This window comes from Eublepharis macularius, chromosome 6, assembly GCF_028583425.1.
Source record: "Eublepharis macularius isolate TG4126 chromosome 6, MPM_Emac_v1.0, whole genome shotgun sequence".
In the NCBI taxonomy this organism is placed as follows: domain Eukaryota; kingdom Metazoa; phylum Chordata; class Lepidosauria; order Squamata; family Eublepharidae; genus Eublepharis; species Eublepharis macularius.
Window position 1 is genome coordinate 102,841,943 of NC_072795.1, and position 26,836 is coordinate 102,868,778.

General features: G+C 44.3%; 1 protein-coding gene across 1 annotated transcript in view; it reads left to right on the plus strand.

Annotated features, from left to right (window-relative positions):
• Nucleotides 1-3,922: 3,922 nt before the first annotated feature.
• HTR7 (5-hydroxytryptamine receptor 7) overlaps nucleotides 3,923-26,836 on the plus strand; it is a 54,378-nt gene continuing 31,464 nt past the window's right edge. The window contains exon 1 of the mRNA XM_054983701.1: nucleotides 3,923-4,521. Coding sequence (XP_054839676.1) covers nucleotides 3,923-4,521 — 599 coding nt within the window. The remainder of the gene's footprint in view (nucleotides 4,522-26,836) is intronic.

Sequence of the window (26,836 nt, forward strand, 5' to 3'; positions counted from 1 at the left end):
TTCGCATTTAATTTGTAATACTTTACACTTTGGGCAATTTCACTGTATGGACAAGAGGCATATCCATAAAGTAAATGATATAATATCATCATTATAAAGTGAAAAATGCTGGTGATCACCAAAACCACCCCTAATTTTAACCTTTAGTATAAAAATCTGTGGGCCCTGCCCCTCACTCATTTAGGCAGTATTTTATTTCTTTCAAATATTTATACTTCACATATCTCCTGATCAGCAGGACTCAGAGTGGTTTATTATAAAGGTAAAGGTAGTCCCCTGTGCAAGCACCGAGTCATTACTGACCCATGGGGGGACGTCGCATCACGACGTTTTCTTGGCAGACTTTTTACGGGGTGGTTTGCCATTGCCTTCCCCAGTCATCTACACTTTACCCCCAGGAAACTGGGTACTCATTTTACCGACCTCGGAAGGATGGAAGGCTAAGTCAACCTTGAGCTGACTACCTGAACCCATCTTCCGCTGGGATCGAACTCAGGTTGTGAGCAGAACTTGGGCTGCAGTACTGCAGCTTACCACTCTGCAGTCTCATTTCACAAAAATGCAAGACAAATGACAAAATGTGAGTAGGCCATTTACCCCCACAGTAATACCTGAACTTGCTCAGAAGCTACAAAAGCACATTGGAAAAACTCAGCCTTCCAGAGCCTCCCAAATCTCTGCAAGGTTGGGCCTTCCTTGTGCCTTGAGAAACCCGTTCCATGGAACAGAAGCTGCCACTGAGAAAGCCTGAGCCTGGGCAAAAACAGTTCTTGCTATCTAGAGTAGAGGGACAATTAATAATCCTGGTCTGATTATCAGAGCTGTCTTGTGGGCCTATACAGGGGAAGGCATTCAGGCAGGTATGAAGGTCCTCACGGAGCAAATTATCAGCCAATATAGTGATCTTAAACTTAAGGTAATATGCTCAAAGTGCTTAATCCCTATCAGCAATCTAACTGCCATAGTCAGCATATGTTTAGCTTCCCTGTTGTCTTCAAGGGCAGCCCCACAAATACATTGTTACAGTAGTCCAGTCTCAAGGTTAACACAGCACGGTACAGTGTGGCTATGTCAGATGAGTCTAAAAATGGGGCCTTCTATTCCCTGCCACTGCTCTGCTGTTTCTTCTTTCCCAATTACTGCATTGATTGCCTTTCTTCATTTCCAGTTCTAGCTATCTTTATGCCACTCCTCAAAGGAGCCCAGGGAAACTTACACAGCTCTCCATCTCCATTTTATCCTCACAACAGCTCCGTAGTAGGTTAGTCTGAGAGAAAGTGTCTGGCTCAAAGTCACTCTACAAGCTTCATGGGTGACAGCAGATTTGTGCCTGGGTCTCCAAAGTCCTGGTCCAACATGCTAACAACCGCTGCACCACACTGGCAACTCCCTTCTGCTCTCTCCTAACATGTCCAGAAATGGGCAAGGCCCGGGCTTAATTCCTCTCGGTCAGACATGAATGTACTAAACATGATCCCATTCCACGCATATAATTGCCTGAGTTATTGGGGCGGGGGGGGGGGGGCTTGCTCATTTCTGCAATGACTTAGACCAAACGAGGGTAATAAGCTTGCTGCTCAGGCAAGACCCCCCCCCCCTTCCCATGCTTGGGCCCTGGAACTGGGATGCAGAAAAGGAGGCTATGAGAAAAATAGGATGGAGAGCCTGCTTAGAAGAGGGGCCACATTGGGGCAAACGAACTTGAAGCAGGTGCTTTCCCATCTTTCCTAACTGTAGCCAGTTTCCTTATAGATGCCCCCCCCCCACCGCTATCAGCATTCTGTGGTCTTTTCATGGCCATAAATAATGGGGTGTTGGAATTGCAACGGTACTCCTAGAAATTAGACAACGAAGTGTGAAATTCATCATTTTAAAAAAAATTAGTTCAACATTACTGAGTTTATTTCTACTTGTGCTATTAAGATGGCTACACTTGGGTAATACAGTAAGAGGAAGAAAAAGTGGAGGAATGTGTGTGGACAAATAACAACAAAAATCATATAAACCTATTTATTTATTTACTTCATTTATAACCTGCCTTTCTCCGTACTAAAGACCTCAAACAGCTTACATCCTCTCTCCTCCATTTTATCATCACAACCACCTGTGAGGTGGTTTACACTGAGAGTATGTGACTGGCCCAAGATCACCCAGTAAGTTGCCACAGCAATGTGGGGATTCAAACCTGGGTCTCCCAGATCCTAATCTGACAGTCCAACCATTACACCACGCACACAAGCCATTTTTTGAGATGATGTCTGTGCATGTGGATGCATCAATTGCACTTTTCACCACCACATTTTTTTAAAAAATCTATTTTTCTACAAACCTTGGGTTCTCCCCCAGGTATATAAAATCGTATAGCCTAGCACCAAGTGACCCTGTTGGGCTAGAGTTTTTGATCCGTGTGTGGTGAAGGAACACGTGGCTATTATATACATGTCAGAGGTACACAATGCTTGTCATCAGTGCCAAAGAGCAGCATACCAGATCATTTTCTTATCACGTTTTCTTCCTTGCCTCATTCCAAAAGTTGTGGTATACCTGAACCAGGTTGGGCTGGGACACCTTTCTGAAAACTTTTTGCCCCCAAAGTAGTTATGTCATCAACTGGTGCCACATGCACTTCATTTATGCTTGTCATGCGGCTGTTAGCTACAAGATTCATGCTAAAAAAACAGGTAATCTCCAGATGTGTTGGGGCTACACACCCAGGAGCATTTCTTGTTGCCTCTTGGGAAGCCCACGTGCACCCTGGGACCATTGTGGGTCAGGGAAACATGCACAGGGAAGACTGAAGCCACAGCAATATGAATCAGGCACCACATGCATGGGAATGGAGGGGGACGTACAAGTCATATGTGACAGTCACAGAAGGCATTGGGTGGGGACCGCCAGACCCAACTCGTGTGTGCCATAATGTGTGAAGAGCCATCGTACACCGCGCCACACACAGCACCTCTTGGCGCAGTTCTCAAATGAATGAACATGTGTGTGTAAGGGAACCTTATCAGTCACGCAAGAAAGCCACAGTTTGTCCCCTGGGCTGGACGCTGTGAGAACCCGGATCGTGGACTCGCTGGGATGGGCCTCTGGCCTGATCCAGCAGGGCGCCGCTCCTGTTCTTCCGGCATTCTTCCCAGAGCCCGCGTTTCCCAACGATCGGCGCCCCGTTTCAGGGATTCGTACCAAACCAGCAGGGGTGGAATGCCGTTTCATGCGAACCTCGCCAAAGAGAGTCAGCAGCAATGTTGACTGGCCCGAAGGACACGCACGCCCTCCACCCCCCCCCCCCGTCGCTGGTGTTTCTGGAGGTCCCTCCCGGAGCAGCACGGCTCCCCTGAACCCTTTGCCCAGCGGCGGAGCCAGCGATCCCGCGCCTGGTCTTCCCTCGCGCCCTGCCGCTCTCCCCGAGCGCCACGAGGCCGCGAATGCCGCACTCCGGCGGGGCTCGTGTGGACGTGTGAGGGAGGAGACCGGAGGCGGCGCGGGCGGCGTTGCGCGCCGCAAACCAAGCGCACGGCGCTCAAACTTCGCGGCCAGCCCGCTGGAGCGCCACGAAGGCGGGGACGGAGCCGCCGCAGCGGCGCCGGCAGGAAAAGACCCCGCGGGCGGCATGGCCCCTCGGCGGCTGGACAGATGGGCCGGGCTGGCTCTGCCCCCTGCGGAGGCGGCTCTCTTTGCAGAGCGCGGCGCCGCCGGCCAGAGGGAGCCGCGCGGACTCTGCTCCAGCCCGCGGTCCTAGGAAGGCGGCGGGGCGGGCGCGGCTGCCCTCGGGCCCGGCGCGGGAGCTGGGGGCTGGGGCTGCCGCAAGCGCTCCTGGCTGGGGCGGGCGGAGGAGGGCGCGCTGGGCGCCACCGCCGCGTGGCGAGGCGGGCATGCGGGGGGCTGGCGGCTGGCTGCCTGGGCTGCCCTCCTCAATATGGTCCTCGACTTCAACGGCTCCAGCAGCAGCCCCCTCCTGGCCAGCAGCCCGCTGCGCTCTTTCGCGCCGGAGGATCCCCGGCAGCTGGGCAGCGGCAGCGGCGGTAGCCACAGCGGCGCCGGGATGATCGCCGGCTCGTTGCATCCCACCCGCCTGGGGAAGCTCTTGCAGGGGGTCACCGCCAGCCCCGGGGGTGGCGGCGGCCCCAGCGCGATCAGCCCCAGCGGCTTCGGCACGGCTGCGGACGGCGGCAACGACACGCAGTGCGTGCTGATCCTGAGCTATGGCAACGTGGAGAAGGTAGTGATCGGGGCCGTCCTGTCGCTCCTCACCCTGCTGACCATCGCCGGCAACTGCCTGGTGGTGATCTCCGTCTGCTTCGTGAAGAAGCTGCGGCAGCCCTCCAACTATCTCATCGTCTCGCTGGCCCTGGCCGACCTCTCGGTGGCCGTGGCCGTCATGCCCTTTGTCAGCGTGACCGACCTCATCGGCGGCGAGTGGATGTTCGGCCGAGCCTTCTGCAACGTCTTCATCGCCATGGACGTGATGTGCTGCACCGCCTCTATTATGACCCTCTGCGTGATAAGTATCGACAGGTAAGCCGGAGCCGCGAGGCAAAACTTCCCAGCCGAAGGACTCTCTTTTTCAGAGGAGGCAGTTCACGCAGCCGTTGTGCACGTGTGAATCATCTCGAGTCGGAGTTGGGATCGTCTTTGTGGAAGGCCGAGGAAGTTGGCAGGTGGCTGATCAATAGTGGAGAATTTCGGTTAGCGCCTATGTAAGATTGCCTAAAGTCCACTGGTTATCTTGTTTATGACCCTCGGTCTTTCTCATGTACTCAGGATTCAGATGATAAGCGGGTTGATAGGTTTTCCCACGGTTGCAAAACAAGGTATGTGTGTACACTGTAGCCTCTATTAATAACCGAATGATTCCGGATGAATTAACAGTGGATCGTGTGCTTGGCTGCCTGTGACAGAAACATGCTTGACGTTATTTGACATGAAACAGCTTAGCCCTTAAGACACACCTACAGTGTCTAAGCAGAGATAGATATGCCCTTCGTTTCGGTGAAGTCAGTGGGCTTAGAAGGGTGTAACACTGCTTAGGACTGCACTGTTAACCACCCTATTTGTACGCCTGATCAGTATTGTGCAGTCCTTCAGTCAAAAAGTGGTCCTGCGCTTTTTTTAGGGAGTGGAAGCGGGAGCAATTATTTGGATGAATTTTGAGTAAAAGAACATGTGGTTTCATTTATGGGACTAGACTTTGAAGGAGACTGCTGAGGTTGTCTGCTATCTGGCCCAGGAAACTTTTATGTCTAAAGCAAACTAGTATGCTTTAAAGAGCACAAGCCATCTGATTTCATCGATGGAGAGTCGTATGCAAATAAGGTCAATTTCTCAGTTTTCTATTTTTAGTGGAAGCATAAGAGCTGATGGCAAGGTACTGAAATGCTTAGAGAGGATACAAAACTAGTAACCGAGTAGAATGAAACTAACTGGTGTATAGCATTGGTTTTAAAGTTTGAATGGAACAGGGAGTGTAATTGTTTGACTAGAGCGGAAGAGACGTCTCCATGGCCATTCCAGCAGGGGTCTCCTTTGCTTTGTTTTCCCAGTAAGACTGCCTATGGTGTGAAAGTCAAGCAAAAAAAAAGTGGTTGATGGGAAGGAAAGAGAAAACACCAGTGACGTGCCACTTAACATATTCTTATCTGCTTGATATTGTGCTAAGTAAACAAGGTCCCTGTATAATTATATACTAAACAGCATACTTATGCGTAATCTGACAGACAGCCTGAAACCATATAATACCTTTTATTAGGGCCGACCAAAATGATGCAAAACAATGTGCAAGCTTTCAAGTTCTCCAGAGTGATGCATTTGGCTGGATGTTAAAAGCAAACAAAAAGGGCGGGGGGGGGGGAGGGGAGAAAAATTGCACAAACCTTTTGCGGCCTTTTGTTTTCAGTTTTGCTATGGAACTTCATGGTTACGTGGAATCTTTTCCTGCCCTGATTCTAAGAGAGGCATCCCATTGAAATCAGCAGATCTAAAAGACACCTAACTCTGTGTAGGACTCTTGACTATGCTTCTTCTTAGAAAATGTCACTTGTATAATGACAAAAATATCACACACACTGGAAAGCTCTTTTGCTATGAAGCTAGTGAGCCAGCGTAAAAATAGTTGATGTCTTTGGCACTGCATTTGAGTTCTTGTATTCGACCAAGTGGGCTCCAGCTCATGGAAGCTTATGCCACCATGCATGACTTTAAGGCACTGCAGAACTTTTTGTGACTTGAACTCTGCAACTATTCACAAATAGCTTGCCATGGAGACATAGGTATGAGACTATGCGTTCATTGTATGAAATATCTGAAAGTAAATATTTGAAAGCCTGCTTCATTATTAAGAATCCTGTAGCTGCAACCTTTTGCCAGAACGCCTCATTAGCATGGAGAATTGGCTTGCTTTTTAGTCTTATATCAGTACAAAGTCTTTCTCTAGTGATGACTGTCCCTCAGATTACACTATAGTAACACTGCCTATAAAACTGTTTCCTATGAAGCTGTTTGTTAAACATTCTTTGTCCTGTATGTAATTTTTAAAAACAAAATATGGGGTTTGGTCTCTGAATGGTGGCTGTGCAACATGAGCGGTCTACTGGGAAGTAAAAACAAGCTGGCTAAAAATGACATGGCACCTCCCATCTATGTAGGAGCAGGACTTTTTTTCAGCAGGAACACAGTGGAACGGAACCTCTTGAAAATGGTCACATGGCCAGTGGCCCCGCCCCCTGATCTCCAGACAGAGGGGAGTTTAGATTGTCCTAGCGCGGCATGGAGGGCAATCTAAACTCCCCTCTGTCTGGAGATCAGGGGGAGGGGCCACCAACCATGTGGCCATTTTCTCCAAGGGCAACCCACTGAGTTCCGCCACCTCTTTTCCCAGAAAAAAAGTCCTGTGTAGGAGACCTGCATGGCTGAGGAATGGGGCATCTGTAGGGGATGTAGGGCTCTCATGGAAGGCAGCTATAGAGCTCTCCTGAGAAGAAGCATGGATGTGGAAGGCAACCCAGAGTGGCTTCTTGGGATGCTCTAGCAAGGAGCTTAACAGAGACAGTCACCTGGCAGCTGCCTCTCTCCTCCAAGTTTTGCCTCAAATGTTACTCATCTATAGGAAGTGTTGATACTGTGAACATATCTCCATTAGAACCTATGTTATCATGACCTTAGTCCTCTCTTTTCAAGAATGTAACCACAGTGTTAAAGGAGCTTTGACTGGTCATACAGGGAGTAAGAGATCAAACACATGTATAATGAATTGGGAGAGATTCATGCTGTGTTGAACAACTGAGGCCCGATAATAATAATACACTTTGTAAACCACTCTGAGTGGGGCATTAAGTTGTCCTGAAGGGTGGTATATAAATCAAATGCTGTTGTTGTTATTACTATTAATGCATACTTCAAATCAGGAAAGGTACCACCAAGTCTAAAAGGATGCCTGTGTAGTTAATGACTCACGGAAGCCATAAAAAGGCAAAAAAGAGCTTCTTTTAAAAAGTGGAAGATTTCTTCCCCATCAAGGTGAACAGCAAGGAACACAAGTTCTGGCAAAACAAATGTAAGTTGATAATAAGGTGAGCTAAAAGAGAATTTGAGGACCAGATGTCCAAAAACATTAAGGCAAATGGATCAGGAAACTGGCTAGGGAGATGGACGGGCCTTTGGATGATAAAGAAATAAAAGGATTGCTTATGGAAGATGGGGAGATGGCAGAGAAACTGAATGAGTTCTTTGCATCTGTTTTCACTGTACCCATATCAGAGTTGCTGTTTTTGAGAAGAGTGTCTGAAGAACTGAGTCAGTTGAGGTGACAAGAGTTGAAGTTCCAGGATTGCTAGGCAAACTGAAAACTAGTAAGTCTGCAGGCCCAGATGGCATTCACCGGAAGGATCTTAAAGAACTCAAACATGAAATTGTTGATCAAGTAACAAGTATATTTAACATCTCTAAAATCAGCTTCTGTGCCAGATAACTAGAAAATAACAAATACCACATCCATTTCTTTAAGAAGGGTCTGGAGGGGGGAATAGATGCACCACCAATCTGATCTAGTAAGGCTGTATTTATGTTTGTATGTACTGGGCAGGTCCCGCCTGCCCCCCCCCCCAGGAGGTTGCAGGTTAAACTTTGATGTAAGAAGAAATGTAGGAGAGGAGAGACAAGGACAGAAACTTTGGCTGCATAAAAACATATCATGAAATTGGGCTGTGTTGCTTTTTCTCATCCTACAACTTGAGCCTTCTCAACCCATTTCACAGAACTGAATGCTGATTCAGCATTCTGTCTTGTCCCTCCCCTGTACTTCAGGTGGACTCTTGGTTTAAAAAAGTAATTTGTAAAATACAGAATGATTGTTCATTTGTACAGCCATTTGGCACCTTACTGTGTAAAACAACAGCAATCATAATAAATGTTTTATGAGTAAATAACAAACTTGTTCTGAAGTGGGGGATTGGAATGGAGAGTAACCTAGTGACAATACAGGGGTCAGCCAGTGAGTGATCTCTATGGCTGGCTTGTGCGGTAGACAGGAAGAATTTTTTTTTCTGCTCAAGTTTCAGCCTGAGAGAGAAGCTGTTCAAAACATGGCAGGCACAATTTCCCATGGGGCTCAAGTTATGTATGATTTGTATAGAACTTCTCGAGAAGTACCTAAACTGAATTCAGTGACATTCATGTCTTCCATCAGTCACAGAAGACTTTCAACATCTTCTCTGCTTACTTTGGCTTCTAAGTTGGCACTACACATAATATTTCCCCTATGCAGAAACAATATCCACTTTGGAAAAGTTGTTTATTTCAATATCTATAGCCTGATTTTCTCCCATTGGAGACCCCCAGTGCAGCTTACAGCGTCTTCTCTATTTTATCCTCACATCAAAAACCCTATGAAGAAAATTAGTCTAAAATTTAAAAAAATGTAAGAGCCCCGTGGCGCAGAGTGGTAAGCTGCAGTACTGCAGCCCAAGCTCTGCTCACGAACTGAGTTCGATCCTGGCAGAAGCCGGGTTCAAGTAGCTGGCTCAAGGCCTTCTGTCCTTCCGAGGTTGGGAAAATGAGTACCCAGTTTCTTGGGGGTAAAGTGTAGATGACTGGGGAAGGCAATGGCAAACCACCCCATAACAAAAGTCTGCCAAGAACATGTCATGATGTGACATCCCCCCATGGGTCAGTAATGACTTGGTGCTTGCACAGGGGACTACCTTTACCTTTAAAATCAAAAATACTTTGGGCAGCAGTTGGGTGCACCACCATTTGTAAAGAAAATTATGAATATTATTCGAAGTTTTTCCTCTTTACTATGTTGATAGAAATAAATATTGGAAATGAGTATCTAAGAAGCATTCAGTAGATTTTCACATATATTTCCCCCCACACTGTTGATTTTAATTTTACAAAATAATACAGGAGTCCAGTGGCATTTTAAAGACTAACAGCATTTGTTCCAGCATGAGCTTTTGGTGCTATGAAAAGGAAACCAGTTTTGGAGATATTTATAAGAAAAATCACAGAAAGGGAAGAGAGAACAGGGAGAGAGAATGAAGAGGAGTTGGAGTAGTGAGTGGCTTGGTGTGAATCCTGTCACAAATCTTTTAGGTGTGATTTGCTGCGTAAGGGACTGGAATGAGTTTAATTTATTACACATCATAGATGTTGTTACTTATAATGGAGAGAAAGAGGTTCAAGCCTCCCATAGTGTACAAATTAAATATAATGAAGTAGTATCAACAAGACTAATCAAGGAAGCAGCAGCCTGAAGTAAAACAGAAATTGACTATCCTCAGTGATGCGCAACTCTGGTTTTGGAATGTTGCTGATCACAAGGAGAGGGTGTGGGTGTCGGGTTGCCAGCCTCCAGGTGGTGGCTGGAGATCTGGAATTACAAGTGATCTCTTGGTGACAGAGATCAGTTCACCTGGAGAAAACGGCTGCTTTGGAGGGTGGACTCTATGGCATTATACCATTGTGAGGCCCCTCCCCTCCCCAAACCTGTCCCTCTCCAGGCTCCACTCCCAAAATCTCCAGGAATTTCCCAGCCTGGACCTGGCAACCCTTGTGGGTACTTCCTCCACGTGTTTGCCCCTTGCAGACTAGTCAGCGATTGCATGGAGGTGGGAGGAAGCGCTTGAATGCTCATGCCTGCTCCCCTTCCTCACACACCATGGGGAGGGGGAATCTGTACCAGGCTAGTATGATAAAAATGTTTTAAGACAAGCCAGTTAAAGTCTCTAAAATCCTGATGAGCCACTAGAAATTGGAGTGAGGGAGAAAATACAAATCTCTGTTTAGGTCAAGGCAATAGATAGTGTTTACTTTCTTGACGAGTTCTAATTCAACTTTTTATTTTCCCTTTGAAGGTTTTTGGTGTGCGGGGGTAGGCAGAACAGTGACTTTCATATCTGCATTACATTTCCAGGGTGATCCAAATGTTCTCCCACTGGTTTCTGAATGTTATGGTTTCTTATATCAGCATATTTTGAATTGACTCTATACACGATATCCAAGTGAGTCATCATTTCCTCCTCTGTTTGTACCCAAAATTTTGCCAATATTTCAGCTACTTGTTTCAGAGCGGATCCATCCATTTTTTCCAGGACCGCCCTCATACGAATTTGTCTGTCCATTGCTTTGCATTCCATCATCACAGTTCTTTCGCCCATACCCACAGTCGATGTCTCTATAGCCTCCGTTTTTTTCTCCCCATCCTGCACCCTCTGTTGCGTTTCTTGCACCGTTTGTTAGGTGTTCTGTAAATCTGTTTTTATTGCCTCCATCTCTTTTTTAACTTCTGTTATTTCCGACTTAATTGCTTCTTTCATTTCCGTCATTAAATTTTGCTGTAATTGTTGTATCATCTCCCGAATCTCTTTATTTCCCTCTGTTATTTTCTTATCCAAATTCTCGATGGCAGCCTGCCAATCCTTTTCTTTTTTGGAGGCCATCGGACTTGCCTTGGGTCCCCACGAATCAGCTCTCTTTCTTAACTCCGTCTTCTTTTTAATTCAAGTCTCTATTTTTATATATCAAAATTTTAAACATTTGCCCTCTGTTAAAATGGCGATTGAGGCTTCCCTTACCCTTAAGATGTCGGGCGATGTTTCTCTATGATATAAAATGTCGGGCAATCTTTCTCTATGGTAATGCTGTCACTACGACGATCTTCCCTTACTTTCAATGGTAAGTCCTTAACTTCCGTTTCCTTTCCCTTACTTTCGATGGTGGGTGCTTCACTTCCTCTTCCAACGTTGTTTTCCTTCCGGGCCCTCCTAATCTTCCTGACCTCCCTCGCCGCTCTCTCTCTATCTCCTCTCCGTCTATTATCCTCCACTACCTGTCTCGCGGCACGCCTTCCGATTCCCACGATCCGCCCTCGTGTCGCTATCTCCCCAACCGCAGGTATGCAAAACAATATTCTTTCTTAGCTCTTTTTAACTTTTTCTCACTCTCAAACCTCAAATTAAACTGCTCAGTCATTTAGTATACTTTTTCAGCTTGGTATCTCAGTCTTTTATTCTTTTAAAAACTCGGTCTTTGTTCAGTAAAACAGTCCGTTGGGTGAGATAGAAATCTTAACTTAGCATAAACTTCTTGGGATGTACTCACTGCTTCAAACGTCCAATTCTGTTCATTTCCGTTCCCGAGGCTTGGGGAACAACGAGCCTATGTCAATTTAATGACTCCCAAAGCTGCTGCAGAGATTTTTGCCGCCCTTCTCCGAGGAGGATCTCAAGGCTTGGGAGGAAAGCCCTTTATTCAGAGCCTCCCACCTGCCGAGACCCTTCACTCTCAGGGCTACAAGCGTTCCTGCCGGATTTCTAACTGAAATCAGGAGGCTGTGGGCGATCTGGGTGCCCCACCAGCCAGAAAAACAGTACCTCGGATGATCTGGAGCTCCGAATCATGTCGGTCTCGCCATTACCCCAAATATGGTTTCTTATATCAAATGTACGTTCATTAATTCTCTCATGCAGAAAATTTTAAATCAAAATGGGGTTCCTGGGTTGGGAAAATTTGAGAACACTGGTATAATATTGGACAGATCTACGACACCCAGCTTCTAATCCACATGTTGCCATATTGAACACAGGAAAGTGCGTTCCCAGAAAAGGCCCCGAAAAAACGGAAGCCAAACAGCTTGCAACCGTTTTGAAAATGGAGATGTCTGAGTCATGGGGAAAAGCTGCCAGCGTTCGATAAGTGGGCTATCCCTTTAAGGATGTGTAGAAAGGGTCATTGTTGCTGAGAATATAGAATGGGAAAGGAAGAAAGATATTTGCCCCCCTGAGCTCCTTGGAGGGAAGGGCGGGATTTTTTTAAAAAACTTAATATTGCCTTCTCCCTGTCTAATCTTCATTCTTGGAGCTTGCTGTGTTGTACAGCCTCATAGATTATACTTCTGTCTGTTCCTTCTGCTGCTGGTCTTTTTCAGTCTCATTGGATGATTAAAACAGGGAAGCACGAGCCTTTCCTTGCACTCTCTATGTATATTGTTTCTTTGTTTGTTTAATTCAACTTTCTTGAATGGCTTCAGGAGTCACATTTCAGCTGCCCTGGAACTACAAACAGTCCATGAGGCTCAACTTGGCTGCTCCTGTCATAACAAAGTCCAGTGCCATAGCTACGGGTGTCTTTCAATTCTTTTTTAAATTGATTGTGAATTAGTACTGTTCGGGGGCATACAAAGTATGCCTCTGATTTGCATTTTTTTCACATTGAAAACCATGGAAATGTACTCCATAATGATGATGCTGTGTTTAAGAACTACAGTATGTTGAAGAAGGTCAGGCTTCCTCGATTTTGCAGTTTACCGTATAGCAAAAATAATGCGCACAGACATAAATCCTTCAAGACGCCCATTGCTGCTGTCCCTTTGAGCAGAGGCTACCTTCTCTTTTTGAGCTCACCTGTCACATTTTAAAATGTGAGGTGCATACTCAGGGAAGCTTCATTTCTGTCTCTCTCAACCCCTTCTCTTATTTCACCCCTATACTTTGTTCTAGCTTTTGAACATACCTCATCCTGTTTAGCTTAAGGAGGGTATCCACATACCCAGCTTAATAGATGCAAGGCGCATTAGACACAAGATGCAGAAAGAAAGTAAAGGCTAGACAGAAGAAGAAAAATACAGATGTACATCCCCCTTTGCAGTAAGCTTGGTTTCTTTTCATCTTTGCTTTTCAGAGGCCACTTGTACCTGCCTGCAAGGAAAGGCAAATTTCCTCCTGGTTTGTTGCCTAAGCTTGCTTGATGGGCTGTCTGAATTTTTAAATGGTTTATAGCACTAAATGTATAGTTATGCAGGAACCACTTGTGCAGTTGTCCACTTAAACAATCATATGGTGCTTTTAAAAAAAATTAACAAACCCCAATCACATATTTTAAAGCTAAAACACTGCTCTTGGGGCCAAGCTACGTGACGAATGACACTTGAACAGCAAGTGGATTGAGTGGAGGGCAAGTGAACAGGGAGAAATACACTTGCCGTTCAAGCGTCATTCGTCACTTGTAGCTTGGCCCTGAGAAAGGTGGAGAGAGGCTCTGCAATCTCTTCTTCTTGTTCTTCTGACTGGCAGAAGTTGTTATTCCTAATTTCAGTCCCCAAGAGAAGATTATATATGTGACTACGGTGTGAAAAATGCTCTTTCCATTGTGGAGTGTCTCTTATTTTTATTTATTTCTCAGTCTTCTTGAGTGAGTCTAGGCAAAGGAAAATCAAAAAGAGTCCAGTAGCACCTTTAAGACTAACCAATTTTATTTTAGCATAAGCTTTCGAGAATCAAGTTCTCTTCGTCAGATGCCTGATACAGAGACTGGGGGGCAAAGGAAAAATACTCTTTTGGGGGGTGACATCCACCTTTTGGAATCGCCTGCCTTTGAAAGAGAGACCATTGGAAAATTACAGTATTTTTGTAGTATTTGCTTTACAATTTACATTTAGAAATATGGGGGGCAGGGAACACAAGGTGCTTCAGCCAGCTCTCGTCAATGTCTGCCCCTCTCTTAGAAGTTTGGATTCTATAGTAGACTGTGTTTCTTCACACACAGGCACACATTTTCCCCTCCCTTCAGTTGGGAGGGGGATGGAAGCAGATGGAAGCTTGGACATTCATTTCCTAAAACTTAAGGCCCACTAAGGAGATATTGACCGTAATTAAGAAAAAGTTCCATTTGTCCTAGGCTGTACCCCCCACCCATGCCACTTAAGGCCAAGTCCATTGAATAAAACCATTTATGGTAAATTCACAACAGAAAACAAAGACAGAAGAGAAAAATTTCAGAGGCTAACTCTTAGATTACTTATATAAGTATTCCGTAATGACCAGAAGATCTGTTGCAGGAGAGTTCTGACCAACTGTTAGTCCCAGGCAGGGCTTTTTTTCTGGGAAAAGAGGTGGTGGAACTCAGTGGGTTGCCCTCGGAGAAAATGGTCACATGGCTGGTGGCCCTGCTGCAGCGCGGAGAGCAATCTAAACTCCCCTCTGTCTGGCGATCAGGGGGCGGGGGCCACCAGCCATGTGACCATTTTCAAGAGGTTCCGGAACTCCATTCCACTGTGTTCCAGCTGAAAAAAAGCCCTGGTTCCAGGCAGGCTGAGGGAGGGGACTTCCCTGATTCTCTTCTCCTTTGGATTCAGCCAGGAGGAATGGCTGTGTATGGAAGCAGTGTGGGTGCAGCTGAGTGCTTTTGCTGCATGGACAGCTTGCTATCAGGTGACTGCACAGTCATATAGAGAAGGAGATAGTAGCCAAAGCTTTTCATATTCAAGCTGTGTTCTGGAGAACCTGGAATTTTTCAGCAGCTTTTTAGAGGTTCGTCAACAGGAAAAAAAATCAGCAAAAGTAGACAAGCTTTTCTGAAAGATGGCTCCACCTCCTTTAACAATCTTCCCCTGCAATGTTTAGCAACAGGAGCGTGTTTTCTGGGCTGCATGTGGGACTGGCCCAGCCTCTTGATATTTGCACAAACTGAGTATGATCCTACAGTGTGTACAAGAATGAAGTTCCACAGCAGATGTCCAGAGGTTTCCTGAAAGTTTGAAAGCCATTAGGAGGATTAGGTATTATAGGCATCCTACAGACAAGATGTTCTCCATACAAAGGCACTGCTGTGTTGAATGGAATTTTTATGTCTCTGCTCCCATTTTGGATTTACTGAGCTCCCTGTAGTGAAGAAAACAATTACTTGAGCCTTCCCAAGTGTAACAAAGATGTACCGGTTACTATATGCTGGAACAGCTGTGGGGAAGAGGCTGGAAGGCTTAGATTAGGAAAAGAGCATGGATGAAAAGGGTTGAATTCGCACTTCCTCTGACTGTGACCTTCCTAAGATTCCACAGACTCCTTCTGCAGCTGCTTTGAACTTAAATAAAATATTGAAGATCTTGGTTATGATTCTCTCAAGTCATGTCTAAATTGGCCTCAAGGAAGTGTCTGTCACTGCAGAAGGAGAATATGGCTTCTCTACAAGAGGCTGTTGCCCTCAAAAGGGAACAAGCAAGAAATACCTAATAATTTTAGAAGCGGCAGGAACGGTTGAACTATCAGTGCCTAAAGGATGGGACCAGATCCTCAGGTAAAGACTACACATTGGTGGTTTCCCCGTCTCTTGTTATCATCTGTGGTGTGAAGCTGAAGTCCAGCTCCTTTCTGGTTGGGACATTGTGTTTGGTATAAGAACAAAACGGGAAAATGTAGAGCACAAGGCTTCTGTGGTTTGCTCAGTTCAGGTACCGCCTGAATGTCACCAATGGGCCAATCCTGTGTTCTGGTCTCTTGGAAAAACCTCATTTAAATTAAAAAAAGCACATGATGAATAAGGTCCAATGCCTGTTAGTTAAAGCCGTTAACACAAGGAATTATTAAAGCTCAAAGTATACGACTGAACAGAGGATGATGCACACTGCAAGAAATGTGTTTGCCCAAGTTCTATCATTGCTTTGCCATAGTTGCGGGGGGGGGGGGGACTATGTTGTATCTGCAGTTCAGTGTCCCCCATGGAAAGCAAACTTTGAGCAAGCAAGTGGCTGGAAGGCTTAAGCAGCTGCCTTCCCTGTTCCCTGCTCTTCTCCTTTTGAAGCTGGTCCTCAGTTATAGGAAACAGAGAAAGGAACATACGTAACTATGTGTGACATACAATTTGGGGAACTGTTACTTTTAGAGAGAAACAGAAGTATAGAGAGATGTTTTTTAAAGAGTAAGTTTTATGGTCCTGCTGAAAGAGAAATGATGAAATGAAACAGGATCTCTGAGTGGTGGATGAACAAGGTTTTGAATGAGTAAATATGAAGGCAGAGTGTAGGTTGGAATTGTCATTAATATGCAGAGTTTTTTGAGCTATATGCTCATTAAGCATGATTAGAATTGGACCCAACCAGTATTTTTCTCTTTATTAGAACTTAAGATATAAGATTTTTGACATTCTGACAATCACCTATTATGTATATTAATTAGCAATCATCATAGAAGCCATAAATGTGAGCTAATTTTAAGTTCAGTCCATTAAAAAAAAAAGATGAAGCTAGTGAAAATCTGAGGAGGGTTTTTTGTTGTTGTGGGTATGGATAGAGAAAAGGTGGTAGGCTTACACTGTTTTTCAATTTTCCCAGAGTTGATGTAGTTGTGTCATAGCATTTTGAAGGGATAAAAGGACTATTAGTAATGTTTAATAAAATGCCGTACATTTCTGCTAATAGCTCTGGGAGCCCCCTTCACCCTCCCGGCATCCACAGCTGTTGACATTGCAGGATCCGGTAGTTTGAAGGCTGGGAAGATATGCCCTGATTGTGACATTCTGTTCTTCAACTTGTTGATGAATATGTATATTTTCCATGATCTTGGTGGGAAACCATGAATCCCCTAGCATTTCTCCCTGGTATTCATGGTGGCTAAGACAGCATTTTTTTCATCTTTGCCAGGCCTGACAACTTTCCCCAGATCTATCTGAATCCAGTCTGCCACATTGATCTATGCAACGGTCACCTCTCGTTCAGACTACTGCAACTCGCTCTATGTAGGGCTATCCTTGAAGATGCTCTGGAGACTTCAGGTGGTGCAGAATGTGGTTGTGAGGTTGCTGACTAGGTCACCATGGTCAACTCATAGAACACCAATTCTGAAGCAGCTGCATTGGTTACCAATTAGCCTTTGAATCCAATTCAAGGTGTTGGTCCTCACCTTTAAAGCCCTTCATGGTCTGGGACCCTCATACCTTCAGGTCTCCCTCTCCCATTATGACCCCCTCCCACCTGCTTTGTTCATCTTCGCAGGGTTTTATGGTGGTTCCTGGCTCCAGGGTGGCATGACTTTCTTCCACCAGAAAGAGAGCCTTTACAATTGTGGTGTCCTCCCTTTGGAATGCACTGTTGGAAAGTACTCGTGCTCAGAGGCACCGGTTGATGTTTCGGGAAACTCTGCAAGGCAGAACTATTCCGGTGTGATTTTGGTATTTAATATTTTATTGTGAGGCAGAGCAAATTGCTGTGATTTTTATGTTATTTGCAGAGCTTTATAGGCTGGGGTTGGAACTAGAGTAATTTTTAATTATTTGTATTAGGCTGTTTTATTGTGATTTTATTGGATATTATATTTTTGTTGTAATTGTTATGTACTGCTTCAGGATCTTAACTGAAGGGAAGCGGTATAAAAATTGAATAAATAAATATATATAGTGATTATTTGAAGCAGTTTCCAGAACATTTGAATAGGTGAAGCTGTGGATCTATCTGAGAGCTCTAAAGAGTATTAATGATCTGTCATTTTCAGTGACTCCCCTCCTCTGATCCTTCAGGTTTGGCAGGTTTGGCAATCCCACTCTTACAGATTTCTGTCTGCAAATATTGTTTGATGGTGTGCTTGGTTTTGTTACAGGTAGCTGCCACATGTGCTCCCCCCTGTGGATAATGTTGCTTTTTGGGTCTCCTAGTTAACAGCACATCTGCCACAAATCACATGAATGGTTCACTTTATATGATCTTCTCTCTTGTTCAAATTCACTTGAAATACTTTGATCAGACTTCTTTAAAATGTCATTTCTCTACAGATTTGTAGACATTCTTCCTTTTTTAAAAAAAACTCAGCTATCCCCCTGCATTTCTAGTAAGTGGCATAATAATGATACTTAACATTTATATGACATTTTCAGTTGTTCAGGGTGTTTCATGTGCATGATCTTCAATACAGTAGACAATGCCATCTCGTTGGGGTGTTTGAAGGCAGAAGTGGGTATCAAGGGACCTGCCTTGGACTAGTTTAAATCATTTCTCATGGAACGGGCTCAAAGTGTTGCTGTTGGAGACCAGCTGTCTCCAGAGTGGGAATTATCTTGCGGGGTTCCACAGGGCTTTCCACAAACTCATTCTAGCCTGGAAGTTGGCCCCTACCTCGACATGGCTGATTTGGCCACCTGTATTCAGGCCATGGTAACATCAAGACTTGAATACTGTAATGCACTATACATAGGTCTCCCTTCCAAGTTAACTTAGAGTCTACAGTTGGTACACAATGGCACAGCTTGGTTATTATTGGGAGTTAGGTGGAGCATGAATATTACTCCCATTCTGCAGTAATTCCATTGACTACCTATCAGTTATCGGGCTTAATTCAAGCTATTGGATATCACATACAAAACCCTTCATGGCCTTGGTCCAGTATACCTATGGAGCGCTTCTCTCCCTATGTCCTGCCACGGCACCTTTGCTCATGTGAACAGAGCTTGGGGATGCTCCCACGGCATTCTCTTTGGTCACTCTCACTTTATGGAATGGACTACCTGAAGACTGCAAAACTGAATTATTCTTTATCTAGTCTTCCCGCTCTGTGCAATGCAAATTTCTTATGATATAGGGCACAAGTAATTTGCGTCAGGATTTAGGTGAAGATAAGAGAGTTGCTTGTGATCCTTCTATTTTCTGTTATGGCTCACTATGCTGCTTATGTGTACTGAGTAGGAGAATGGGGCTCTCGAAAGCTCATGCCCTGGAAATCTAGTTGGTCTCTAAGGTGCTGCTGGACCCAAATCTTGCTCATGAGAATGATGTATGAGCATTTTTTACTCCCTAAGAAAAACGACAAGTTAGCACATTTTAGGCTGCAGGATTTACATGGGAGTAAATCGCATTGAGCTCTATGGAACTCTTCCAAGTATACCTCTATAAGGATCAGGTTGTTTGGAAATGAAAAGTCCCCTAGTAATTGTACTTTATTTTTAAATTTAAGTTTGGAATTTCATGTTAGATGGCCGTACTGACAGAAATAGTTGAATGTGTGAAGCTTGCATTGTTTGCTGCAGATTAAATTATCATTAGTTGGAGAAATAGTTCTTTTATTGGAATCCAGGTTCTAGCTCTGTTTGGCTTCATGGAACACAGTCAGTGTGTGCTTGGATGTAAAATTAATGCCTTGTTGGAGTTATCACAGGTGCAGGAGTAGGCAGGAGGGTTGGGACCTAGCACTTACCTTTTGCAGCATTGCTTTCAGATTTTGCGCATGCACGCTCCAGTGGTGGCATGATGACACCAGTTCTGGAAGTGACGTCACCACACCAGGTGCACGGTGATGTCACTTCTGTAAGTGATAACAACAGCAACAACATTCGATTTATATACCGCTCTTCAGGACAACTTAATGCACACTCAGAGCGGTTTACAAAGTATATTATTATCCCCACAGCAAACACCCTGTGAGGTGGGTGTGGGGCTGAGAGAGCTTCAGAGAACTGTGACTAGCCCAAGGTCACCCAGCTGGCTTCAAGTGGAGGAGTGGGGAATCAAACCCGGCTCTCCAGATTAGAGTCCCGCACTCTTAACCACTACACTAAACTGGCGCTCTGGCTCTGGCTCTGATGGCTGGCTCTGATGTCATTGGGCCGGCTGTGAGAGTGCTCCGAATTCCGTGCTCTGCACGGATCTGATTCGGCCTAAATTGGCCCCAAACAGAGCTTGGGGATGCTCCCACGGCCAGCGCGATAATGTCACTTATGGAAGTGACGTCACCACGCCAGGTGGGAGTGTGCACACGACACATGCTCCTGAGGTCCCTGAAGGTGGTGGGCAACCTCCAGGAGTTTGCCCCCTCTCGCCAATCGCTGGGTGAGAGTGCTCTCACACTGTGTGAGAAGGGTGCTTTCACACTGTGGATACACCACATGAAAAACTGATGCCTGTTTGAATTTGAGAGAAGCTTTGAAGGTACCATGCCACAATATTACTCATGAATGAGGTTAGTCCATCTGTTACTGTTGGTGGCTGCAAGTAGGTACTTTGCCTTTCTTCCAGACCCTTCCCCCTACCGAGGTGAGAGAGAATGCATGACCATTTGAAGGAATTAAATGTATGATTCATTGTACTTGTGTCATCGCAAAAACAGCAGTTTTGACATTGGAATTCTCAACTGGAGAGAAAAAATAAAGAAAGGACAAAACAATGTTTCTTCCTCTGTGTATATGGTGAAGTCCAAGTAACACTTTTTAAGTTGTCTAGTTCAGCAAAGCTTACATGCCACTAAACCTCAGTGCTTGCAGTTTGTACTGGGCCCAGTGAATGCAGTGATTCCGTGTATGCTTATCAGAGAGTATGTCCCATTGAGCTCAGAAGGCCTACTTCTGGCAGCCCTATACCATGTATGGGATAGGGCTTGCCAGGGTTATAGACTTTGAGCCTTGCAACACTATGGGATGGTCTCTCTTTCTGAAGAACTATCATGCTTCTCAGATGGTACCATTTGCTGATACATAAATTGCAAGGGACCCTGCTCACTCCGTAGAGAAGAAGGGCTCGGGACATGTTTGCATAAAATGTGCTTGTAGCTTATTGAAAAAGAGCTTCAGAGCAGAGCAAGTAAAAGGCCACTGAAGGAGGGGTGGTGAAAGAAAAGATGAAGAGAAAGGTAGAACGTAACCATATATTTTATTAAAGCAATGATAGGTAATTTGGCTGCCTTGCTAGAGGTATGCATGGCAAATATGAAATGCAATTTGTCTTTTTCCACCTCCAGGGTCCAGTTTTCACCATACAGATCCCTGAATATATCTGCTATTGGCTGCTAGTATCGACGAGTGAACAATTCGGTGTTTGTTTTATCACTCGGGGAAAGGAGTTAAGACCCACACAGTAAAACTGTGTTTCTCTGGGCCTGCCAGGAGTCCGAGATTAAGCTGATACTTTGCATACAGCCGAACCATTTCAGTATCTAGTGAATGATTTTAAAAGTCCTGTGGAGACAATGCAGATGTGGGTGCATTAATCCTATTAAGGCTGCTCAAAACTACTTATTCATATGCTAGCAGGCATATTCTTAATGTTTTAAGGTTTTTTATGTAGTCGTACCTCAGAGATGCAAATTCACACATAGCCCAAGCGTGTAGGTACGTTCTATATATAATGTGGTGTGGGAAAGAGTCATTACACACAAGTAAGCCCTGGAGCTCTGGTTTTTGATCATAGGGGTGGGGCTTACAGAGAAATATATATGAATAAAGCCTATAATAGGCAATTCTGGAAATAAATCTGCTACTTGGACAAGTGGTACCAGATGTAAGTGGCAGATCTATGTGGCAGAACCCAGAGGCTGATTGAACTAAGGTGTGTATAGCTTTTTAAATAAAAAAGAGCTAGTATGGTATAGTGGTTCAGGTGTCTAGAGAAGAGTTGCCAGGTCCCCCAGGGCCCAAACCAGGGGATGGAGGGGTTGGGGGGGGGTGTGCTTGCGAGGGAAACTTACCAGCCGATTTTAAGCAAAAATATCCCTGAGCAGGGGCCTTCCCTTCCTTGTTGCACTGGGAATGACGTCATTCCCAGCATGACAACGAAGGCTCTGGAGTGCGCTCCCCATGCCTCCCCCTCCAGCCAGCCAGGTAAGAGGTGGGGGGAGGGGAGCAGCAGCTGGCAGCGGGGGATCCTCTGCCCTACTGGGGACTGGAAACCCTAGTCTAGACTAGGATCTGGGAGACTCGGGTTCAAACTCCACTCTGCCATGGAAGCTTCTTGCGTGACCATGGGCCAGTCATGTACTTTAAGCCTGACCTATCTCACAGGGTTGTTGTGAGGTTAAAATGAAGGCCAGTACGATTTAAGCCACTTTGGGTCCCTAAATGAAGTAAATAAATAAAGGGGAGGGGGAAATTACCCCTTTCCCATGTGCAAGTACCCAGAATAATAAAAAAAAAATCTTGATCAGGCTGGTTATTTATTGATTTTTTTTATCACCTTGAGTGGGTTTTGTTGGAGTTGGCTACCATTTGCTTATTATTATATCTTTACAACTGTGGAGGTGGGACAGCATTTGGAATTTTTTACTGTTGTATCCTACCTATGTCTAGGGACTAGTCCCTCAGTCTTGTTCCCTCTCCCTCTCGTTAGAGAATCTAGAGATTGGGGCAGAGTATGACCATCAGAGGAGCACCACAGAAATATGTGTGTGGGGGGGAGGGGGGGACAAACCAACCATTATGAATCAGCATCATCAGTCTTAGAGCCAGAGCATAACTTGTTCATTTCCTGTAAAATAGACTGTTTTTTAAAAAAAAATTAGGGGCTTTTCTCCCTTTCTCTTTGCAAGTACATCTTCTCCCATCATAGGTTTGTAGCAAAGATGATGCTCCTGAATAATATTCCCTCTTTTTTGAAGTTGTTTCTCTTTTGAAATATTTCCCCCCCAAAGTCTGGATTTTCCTACCTGGAAAAGCAGGCCCGTGTTGAGCTGAAGTCAGTAAGAAGCTGAGAAGTGAGTTCTAACAATTATGGGCCACTTCATGAAAACTCTTCAGAATGATACAAGACGCACAGTTATGAAACATAAATTATATTCCCAAAGGGCAGCATGAATATTATGTGCTATAACAAACCACATTTTAAAGGGCAATAACACAAATGAAATTAGTCTCTACTTATTTGTAATGTCTTATTCCTGAAGGCTGGGTTTTCCTCAGCTGTAGTAATCTTGCAGACTCCCAAATTTGAGGATTTAAGGCTGCAGTCCTAAGAACGCTTTCTTGTGAGTAAGCTCTATTGAATAAAATGGAGCTTTCTTCTGAGAAGACCTGCTTAGGCTTTCTCTCTGACATTACTGACAAAGAACAAATGTTAATATGAGAAGAGTGGTTATTAAAAAGAAGAGCAAGATTCAAATCTAGGAGCACCTTAAAGACCAACAAGATTTCCAGGGTATAAGCTTTTATCAAAGCTCCCTTTGTGAAACATTAAAAGGAATAATTTTTTAATGTATAGGGGGAAAGCTCAATATTGGAAATTAAAACTCCATCTTGGATACAGTTGCCAACAGCCCTGGAGAAAAAAATCCAGTCCCTTTAAAGGAGGCTTAATAACTCCTGAGTGCTTTTAAGTCTGTAATTTGTGTGTTTCGATCTGTGTTTTAACTGTATCAGTTTGGACTATTATAATTTGTTTCCTCACAACCTGGTGGCTGTATTGCTAGTTGCTTTGACTCTGAAGAGATAAGACAGAACAGAACTGTTTTAAATAAATAAATCATGGCATGTTATTTAGCAGGTGATGCAATTTATCTCCATGCCATGAAAACCATTCAGTTGCCAATTTCAGTTGCCCATTAAGCTTCTACTAAAGGGACGGGACAATTTTTTCCAGGCTTCTTGGCAACTCTAATTCTAGAAGAGACCACATTAGAACCAACATCACAAATGTTTAAGGCAACAGTAATGGCATTGTGTTTGGCATAGTTAAAATTTTGTGCAGTTCCCAGATTGTTTCATTGGTTAGATCTTGTGTGTGTATTTCTGTGAATTGCTTTAGAATTTCTTTTGCAAATTTGGCATTATTTTATATATCTAACTACTTGCTCAGTAAAAAAAAGTACTGAATCATTTCATAAATAAGCACCGGTACAGATTTATCCCTTCAAAAAAACCTGCCAGGTTTCTACTGCTGGCTTAGGATGGGTAGCAGGGAAAAGACACACCTCCAGAGACTACATCTGTGCTTAAAGATCTGCTTTTAGGCCATGGCAAAAGGCAGACGGGGAGAAGGAACAGAAGCTGATCTGCAGGGAGGCTAAACCTTTTTTAACTTGAATCCTGACAGCTTACTGCTTCTTTGAGATATGCAACAGGCGTGGGAATCCTAAGTACTGTGGGGAATATTTCTGTGTCGAAATACCCAAATGGCACCCATCCTGGCTTGAAACTACAGAAGTTTCAGGCACATAGCTTGACATTTAGACCAGTGGATTATAAATTAGTCACTGACTGTAGAATCCTTTTGAATTCTGGATTTAAAGAAAAGGCTATGAAAATGTATAGAGCCTTGGAGGCCTTTGAAACAGTTTGTTTTCATGCTGGTGATTTTTATTTTGGAGTAAACAAAGGAGAAACAACTGTTGGCTAAGCAGCATTTTGAATTGCAAGGAAACATAGAAATACTTATACAGGGTTAGAATTCAAAGTAGATATTTTTGGTTTGGGGTCTTTGGGTAGAGAGTGTCCAGGGGCCCTCCTCTGTCCACTATGCGTCCCCACTCATACCTCCCTTCCTTCCCACATGCCCTCCACCTGCTGTGTCTGCTTGCCTGTGTGTCTTTCCCCTAGTTTTAACAGACATCAAGCACAAGTCTATGACTTGTCCCCATTTCCAAAATCCTGGAGAACCACAACCTGCATTAACCCAACATGATGCCACTAGAAATACTTGTGCCTTCTCTGCTGCAGTCTTCAGAAAGCACCCTAGCAGACATGGTTGGGACCAAGGCTGGGGACCAAGGCTGGTGGCCCACACACACTGGGGCTCCCTGCCCCCACCCACTTGCTTTTGAGCCCTCTACCACCATGTGTACATGCTGCCCAGTGACTCTGGGAAAGGGTGTACAGGTAGTGTGCCGTAGCAGTGCACACTACCTGTGCCATGATGGAGGCGCTCTTAGATGCACATATAACCCAGTGGTGTGGAGGAAGGGGCATTCGGTCCATACAGCTAGTTGTAAGTACAGATGATGGTACTCCTCTGTATCTTCTTAAGGTTCACAGATTCTCCACTTAGAATTCAATCTAGTTGCAGTAGATGTAGAAATGACAAAATGACTTCAACATAGGGTGGCACTGATAAATCACCATGACAAACTTTTAAGGTTTTTTTCCAAGATGGGGGGCTCTCTATACATTCACAGGTAAACAGACAGGAATAAGATTATCTAAAGGTTAAAAGTAATTTTTTTTTCTATGAGAGAGAATGTGGTCCAGACATGCCTTTGCAAGCAAAGTATGAATAGACAGAGCCATGAATACACAAAAAGTTTTGAAGCTATTGAGAATGGTAAATAGTTACTGAGAGAGTCAGAGTGTGTGTATTTCACTTGTATCTGCTTTTTTGCAGAGTTTTTCCTTTACCCGAAGTACTGAGTGTGGCAGGAATCAGCCTTGTAGTGCTGCAATTGTGTTCTGAGTCAGTTATATTATGAATGCTTTTAGTGGTGCTTATGATGGGGATTAAAGAAAACGGCTCTTTTGAATAGCTTTCCTGACTTGTATCCATTTAGAGGAACATAAGCTTATATTTCCTTTCTTTGATAATTTCACTGTCAGCTGTGATGCGTCTTTCTGGCAGCTTTTATAATATCCAGGCAATAATGCACTATGAATAGCACAATAGCATAACCTGTTCATGGGCATATTTCTGTTCTTCACATTACTTCCTGTGGCCGCAGTTCTCATAGTGGCAGATAAGCCTTTCCAAGCAAATGTAAGGCCTTTGGTAGAAGATGCCAGCCCTATGTTTATGTTCACTTTAGAGAGGGAAAACGACCTTCTCTTGTGTGTTGAAAAACCAGGGCTGCATCCATAAGGCAACGATTTTCTATGTTCCTTCAGTTTCTGCTGTGAGTGGAGAAGCATTTGCAGATGCGCTGGCGTGTCCACATGGTAATTTCCCCCATACTTTCCTTGCCGCAGCTGCAGCCCCCCCCATGATGGCCATTTCCCCACCACCACCACCACTGGAGGTCTTTATCAAGCAATTTTTAAAAAGTAATTTTTAATCGATAGATCATTATGGTGTTAACCTGCAGCCATATATCAATCACATTCAGTTATTATATAAATTACATTCAGTTACGGTCATGTCACTTGATCTTACAATTGGTAATTGACATATCACCATAGCTCTAATATGTAGTTTAATACTATATATTAACATTTTTTTAAAAATTTAAATATTACATGGGTCATATTCTTTGTTGTCAAATACTCAGTCTGAAGAACATTGCAAAACTTGAAAGCTTGCAAATTTGTAACCAAAAGGTTGGTCCCTATAAATATCTCCTTGCCTGCACTCTGTCTCATCATTTATTCAACCCCTGGAGCAAGAATGCCTGCTAGACAAAATTGCTAAATTTCTCAAGGACTTAAAAAATTAGTCACAAAGACTTCAAAAACTAAAGACAAGGCATTTCGCTTGGTGGGAAAGGCTGTAATCTGTAATTTCACTTACCACTCTGAAAGGGCATGATATTTTCCAGCAATGATTGCTTTATAACAGGTCTCTCTACCCTTTATATATGTATTGATATGAAAATGCCCCAACTCATTTGAAAGTTATGTGACAGATAGGATAGGGCAACCAAATGGACACCTTTGAAAAAACTTCTGCGCATAGGGTTGAGGTCATCTTCTTCCAAGATACTCTTAAAAAATGAAGCACATCAAAGTGAAGCACATTACACTGATCTCAGTGCTTAAAGAAGGCACAGTATAGAAAACTCACATTCCAGTATCAAGTGTCAGCGACTCTGACTACATGGGTTGAGCTACTTGTCAAGAAAGTTCTAGAACTGAGGAATCACAGAGCAGATAGACGCCACAGCAAAGGTGTCGTAATCCT